At 49.7% G+C, this 6,799-nt stretch overlaps 1 protein-coding gene across 1 annotated transcript in view; it reads right to left on the minus strand.

The window, feature by feature from the left end:
- The window catches only part of VENTX (VENT homeobox), a 1,218-nt gene extending 1,081 nt beyond the window's left edge, over positions 1-137 (minus strand). Inside the window, exon 1 of the mRNA XM_026851420.1 lies at positions 1-137. This exon is cut by the window's left edge and continues 181 nt beyond it. Within this exon, the coding sequence (XP_026707221.1) occupies positions 1-137 (137 nt within the window).
- Positions 138-6,799: the final 6,662 nt, after the last annotated feature.

Consider the following 6,799-nt stretch of genomic DNA (forward strand, 5'->3'; position numbering starts at 1 on the left):
CGCCGCCGGGGCTCGGCTCTGGCCAGGAGGCGGGTACTGCCGAGGGAGGCGGGGGCGCGGGGAGGGGGCGCGCAGCAGATGTGGGGCCTGACCCCGTGGGACTTGGTCTCTACCCGGGGGAGTGTGGCCTGGTTCATGGCGGAGACTGGCTGGGGGACCGTCTTGCTCGGCCCGCTCTTATATGGGCGTTCCGGTCCCGGACGGGCTCGTCTGCAAGTGTGAACCACATCAAAGTGGGAATCGAGCAGAGATAACAGCTGTGAGCTAGGAGGAAAGTTCACACGTCTGGCAAACGTCTACAGCCCCTGGCTCCAGCGTGTCTGAGGGGCCGGGGAGACCCCCTTGAAGTGCAAACCTGCCCCTCTCCCCCGGGGGGCAGGACACGGGCAGGCCCAGCCCCGCAAACTGGCGTTTAAAGATGCCGACGGTGCCGATAACAGCGCGGTTTTACCCACTCCCTTTTCAGCCGTGGGGTTCCGTATTGCGCAGGTACCCGAAAACAGCCCCAAGACGGCCCGGCCCGGCCCGCACCGTCGGGATGGAGGGTGAGAGAGAACGTTATGCCGGCGAATCCTGCCAGCCCCGGGACACTTCACCTCGGACCGGACTCCCCGGGAAAAGCTGCGGGGGACCGCTAGTCCCTGTCCCCGAAGCTGAGCCCTCACCCGCGGGGACTACGGCCGGGCTGTGGGGTTAGTGGGGCCGTGGGCTCTCTCAGCTTGAATTTGGCGCCGTCTGTCTAGCCAGAAAACGCAACCGATCTCCCCAAGAGTTTAGCGATCAAAGCACTAAGGGACCAGCGAAGCTCGCACCTCATCAGCTTCAAACTATCCCAATCCACACGTCTCTTCCCGAGAAGGACTATGCCCTTGTAATACAGGGAGGACACAAAGACACACCACACACCCCATGCCCTGCAAAGCTTGCCTGGGGAAAGGCTGGCTGGGAAAAAGGGGCATCCCGGCAGCTCAGCCCGTCTCCGGGCTCTTGTGTCCAACTTACACCCGGCTTTTAGCTGCTCCAGTGAAAAAGACAGCACTGACCATGACCCCACTGGCAGTGGCAATACTTGGATAACACCACATTCTAGTCGTCGTTTTTTCCTGAAGAGCAGGGAAAGTGACCACCATCCCTGTAACTGGGTAAATGCACTGACAGGACCTCAATTTGCACTAAATTTCTCGGAGTCCCTGCTGGGATGAACAACTGAAAGGAGTGGGCACCATAAAACCGTGATCTACTGCGGTGGGAGCTTGTTTCTTTCTAAGAACACAGCATTAATCTTAGTTTCCACACGTAAGTATAGATGTGAGGTTTTGTTCTCAAAAAAAAAAAGAAAAAAAAAAAAAGACACCCCAACCAAACCAACTCCCCTCAAAACTCCTCTGAAAGACCAGGGGAGAAAATCATATTCGTGCTACCCATTTTCATTGTTTCAAGTGTTCCGGTAACTCCACGGCCAGGGCAATGGACAGTACATAATCGACCCCTCCTGCCCCCACAAAGGCCGTGGAGGCTTATTCCAGCTCTGGCCCCAGGGGAGCAATAAAGCCCAGGCACTAGGGCAATGCAAATGCCTTCCCAAATCCACAGAGCCCAGGAGCTGGATTCCTCCTGGAACTTTGCTTGCAACATCAGCCCCTAAGGGCAGGGATGGGAGAGGCTGTACTTGCCTCGGCACAGCCCTGATAGAGAGATGGGCCTGCTCCTTGTGGGGTGCTGGGCACAGCCACCGACGGAGGTTCACTCAGTGTTGGCCCAAAACTGTAATTTTGGCTCATATGTGCAAGCCAGCACAAATGCCCAAGTAGCTGAACATTGAGCTGGAGACCAGACTCCCTCCCTTGGTCAAACACATACCTGGGAGTGCCACCAACCCAACCAAAACCACAGTAACAGGGAGTGTTTAAACCCCATAGTGTTTCCTAGACACATTCCAGACAGATAGGCCATTCACTGCCCCCCAAAAGAGCTGAGTGTCAGCACATGAATTTTAATTACTTCTGGATTTAATATGATTCCTGAACTATTCCACCTCTGTATGGTCCCTTTTTTTCTGAAGCAAACGCACCACTGTACTCACTATCTCCATGTTATTTCAGAGTGGCCATTTCTGAATAACCCCGTGTGTAGACAAATCCAAGAAGAGAAAGTCCAGCTCCACTACGTATAAACTCATCCACAACAAGTTGTTCCTTGCTATGTGTTGTGCACTATCTGCAGAGCCTGACTGCCTCGCCAAAACAAAGTTTGGAGGTAGTACCTGAAAACCACTGGGAGCTCCTAAACTAGCACACACCTACCCAGCCAAGCAGCATGTTCCACCAAGGGTGGCCTCCCCACTGGCGCTCAGCAGATGAAACCTATGCCAAGCCAGTCAGCCCTGACTCCCCTGGGCCCTGCAGTTACCGCACCCGGGCACACAGTGACACCCAGGGACTACTGTCTAGGGAGCAGCACTTCATCGCTACTGCCAAGATTAAACCAGGCATGAGATGACCATTCAGTGCTGTGCCCAAAGAGACCAGCGTGAGCATTTATACATTATGTGTCTTACAGAGGAAAATTGTTAGTACTCCTGAATCGCTGATGTCATTTCCCCTCTCACTTGTCTGAGGATGTAGGGAAGCAGCTGACCTATCCCACTGTCGGCTGAAAACAAAAGAAAAGCGACTCCCCCCTCCCACTCTTTTTTTTTTTTTTTTTTTTTTTTTTTTTTAATTATAATCCAATCTGAATTGTGTGTTTAATAAGATGTTTATACCCAACCCTAGGATCCTCCCTCTGGACAAATGTAGCTGAGGGCCACAAAACCCTGGAACAGATGGGGAAGGGGTGAGAGGTGTTCTGTGGCTGTTGTAGCTCCCATCAGAAAGAGGTGGCAGTATGAGAAACTTGAAAACTTTGATGACCCTGGGTGGATAGAGGCTCTGCAGCTACAGTTAGATTCTCCCCTCACCTTGCAGAAATATGGTGATTATAGGAGGCACAAATTTACCTCCATTCAATTATTTTGTCTCACTTGAAACTTTTGTACCATTCAATTGATATATAACCACGATCAAAAATAAATCTAAGTTTTTAGGGAAATTAATGTATTTTTGTGTAGAACTCCGTATACCCAAAACTTGGGGATACTCTATTATATGGGCTAATACATGTATTTTTGTTACATGATTTATATTAACATAGTGGACCCATTTCTCCAAATCATAATTACAAATATTTATTGTTCTGCATTTACATGTAAGGCTTACAACCATAAGAAACATGTTTATGTCAAGAAATTTACTGATAACTTATGTGCACTTAGTAACTCAGTAACTTGTAACCCTGAAATTTAGGTGCAGTGATTAATGTCAGAATGTGTGAATTACAGCTAAGATAATCAGGAAAAAGAAAGTGCTCCTTTCATGTGAATTCTACAAGACTTCTAGGGACAAATGGTAGATTTATCTCACTGGCATACAATGGGAATATTTCTTCTGGGCCTTTGTGCACGCACACAAAGTGTAAATCCATGAGAGCAGGCAGGACTGTAACAACTCTACATGCATAAAGATATTATTGAGAGAAGGTTCAACCCGTTATCTAGGCTGCAGCATTTCCTGAATATAGAAGCTCACCCTTTGCTGGAAGCTGAAGTACTTGTACTCCCCAAGAACGCTGTTGGTGTGCCAGGTCTCTCAACATACTGTCACACACGGTTTTGTGACAGCATGAGAAAAAATGGTGACAGATTAGAAACCAGAAGAATAATCCTTCTCAAGAAAAATTATTTCACGGAATCATCTAGGTTGGAAAAGACCTTGAAGATCATCTAATTTAACCATTAATCTCACACTGACAGTTCCCAACTACACCATAGCCCTCAGCGCTATTTCAACAGGACTCGTAAACCCCTCCAGGGATGGGGACTCCACCACCTCCCTGGGCAGCCCATTCCAATTTAGAACAATCCATTCTGTAAAGAAATGCTTCCTAATATCTAGTCTAAACCTTCCCTGGTACAACTTGAGGCCATTAACTCTTGTCCTATCTCTTGTTACTTCATTAGAGACTCATCCCCAGTTCTCTGCACCCTCCTTTCAGGGAGCTGTAGAGGGCGATGAGGTCTCCCCTCAGCCTCCTCTTCTCCAGACTAAACACCCCCAGTTCCCTCAGCTGCTCCTCATAAGACCTGTCCTCCAGACCTTTCACCAGCTTTGTTGTCCTTCTTTGGACACACTCGAGTAATTTCTGGCATAATTGGTCAAATCTTCAGGTTCCAGACTCTCATACTAGCCATGTATGTAAGAAGTAGTTCATGAAAAAACAATACACTGGGCAAATCGTCATAGCATTTACCCTGGATTAACAGCTGATGCATGAGGTCACCAGACCTGGGATCTGCTGGGCTACTAAATTACTGCTTCCACCGTAGACAGAGTTTATTTAACTTTCTGAAAAGCCCAGATATTTCAAAGTCTTCTTGACAAAACCGGAGAAATGGGGATGATAGAGGATGCAGTAAGAATAACTGTAATGCCCCCTCACCCCCACGGGGGAAAAACACCCAATTCTCCCACATTTAGATGCACGAATAGTCAGGAGGAGAGAGTCTGGAGCAGTGTGGCAACGCTTCAGAGACAAGTAAGCTGACTTACTGCGGGGAACGAAGTTAACATTGCTGGAAGGGCAGACAAGCCAAGGCATTTTGCCGTAGAGAAGCCGAGGCTGCAGGCAGTGGCAGGGCCCGCGCTGGGCGCCCTGCCCCCAGGAGCAGCTGCCCGCGGCCCGTAGGACAACTGATGACTGTTTGTACCCTCCACTGCTCCCCTTTGGAAATGCTAACTAGGTTATTCAGCGCCTCCTTTGATGTCCTGATAGATGCCATTAGATAGTCAATTAGGCATCAGCGAGATCGATTGTTTCGGAATAGATGCTTTTCTGTTTGAAGTACCCATAAACACTAACAGGGCCATCACCCAGGCGCTCCTTTGCCCACGGGAACAATGTGGACTAACACACAATAAATAACAAATGCTCCTGACTCACCCGGCAGTGCTGCACCCTCTTCCCTCCCGGCTTACACGCTGCAAACCCAGATATTCCTATTCAGCAACTGTGGGAGCAAACACGGGCTTTGCATTAGGAACAATTTATCGCGGAATCTCATTCAGTTCTTTGCGCAACTAATGGACAAAGCGCCTAGATAAGTTAAATACAAGTTAGCTCAAAACAAAATAGCACTTGAATTCCTATTCACACCATCGCCGCATTGCCCGAGGATTTGTGACACCTCCACATTTGTTCAGAATTGACCAGAGAGAATAACTAAGCACTAAAATAAGAATTAAAACACTTAACCTACCGAATAACAAAGAGATGCCGGGATTAGCTCCCTACTAAACAGTATTAGAAGATAACACTAGGTCGAGGCCTTGAAGTTTAAGAGACAACTCTAAAGGAAAAATAGTAAAGTCTACACAGGGAACATGTCGAGACGAAGAGATCTCTACTCTTTCTTCCTCCCCTGCTTCGGTGGGATTTATCAAGTTAATTGTCATCTAATTGAGTATCAAAGAAAGAGATAATGGGCAGCAATTAGATATAATGGCCTGGCAGTGCGAGATCTCTCCGGATTAGCACATAACGCTGAATAACTTCACCTGGTTTGTAAAGAGGTCCCTGGAGTGGCTCCACCGTGTCTGGGAGCTGGGCGGGGGGAATATCCCGACCCTATTCCCAGTGTCCTGATGGCTGCTCTTGCCAAACTGGGACAGGCAGGAGGAGCGCGGGCTGCAGACGGCTCCCTGCCATTACCGCCGGGCTAATTCAATCATGTTTCTCCCCCTCCGTGCACACACGGCATGGGAGAAAGGCTTTGAAGTTAGTGCTTCGGCAATCTTTCCCTCCCACCCCCTTTTCCTGCCCGGGGAGCCCAGTTTCCAGGTTATACAGCCCCTGCCCCAAGAGCCGCCAGGCCGGGAGCTCCAGCAGCTTCCCCGCACAAGCATTAAGCTGCTCCTCCCCAGCTAATCGACTCGGCTTCCCGCCCTCCCCCCCCATCTGTAGCTGACTTGCGGACACCACTTTGTCTTCTCGGAGAACGTTCCCGTGGTTATTGTGATGCGATAAAAGACACAAAAGGGGGTGCTGGAAACGAAGGGGGCTCTCAGCCTCCCTGGGGCGTGCGACGGGTGCGATGCCTGAGCAGCATCTCTCGACGAGCACCCCGAGAGTGCAGGGGTCCTGCCCTGGCACTAGTGACCCTTCATTGCTGCCGGGGGTAAGACACAGTTGATGGGAAATTCAAACAAGGAGTTTCCTTCTCCCACACCAAAGGGAAAACTTGCAACCAGGTTTTAGTAACAGAAATGGGCTTCTTTAGCAAAATTTAAATGATTTCACATACAGTTTTCTTGGTCACCTTCCAGAGAAAACCTAATTTTGCGGGTAGAAGAGGAGTTACCATGTAGACATTCGGAAGAATCTGCTGTCATTAGGCACTCAGCCAAGTGAGCGTCACCTCTTGCATTCATCTGAGCAATTGTTGGAAAACGGGACAATATTTGCAAGCTGGCCCTGCCAACACACTGGCAAGGCATTTCTCGAGCTTGGCGAGTATATGTGTGGCCAGGGAGTCATTATGTTAAGTGATCATTAGCACCTTTTCAAACAGAGTCCGACTTCTCCCTCGCCAGCTCTTCTGCAGCCCGTACGCCCGAAGACCGAACACCCCGCCAGCCAGCCCGCGCCCCTCGCACCAATCCCGCCTGCCTCGGCGGGGCCACAGGGAGCCGCACACCCCCCCCCC

This window comes from Athene cunicularia (assembly GCF_003259725.1).
Source record: "Athene cunicularia isolate RWA chromosome 6 unlocalized genomic scaffold, athCun1 chr6_part1, whole genome shotgun sequence".
NCBI lineage: Eukaryota > Metazoa > Chordata > Aves > Strigiformes > Strigidae > Athene > Athene cunicularia.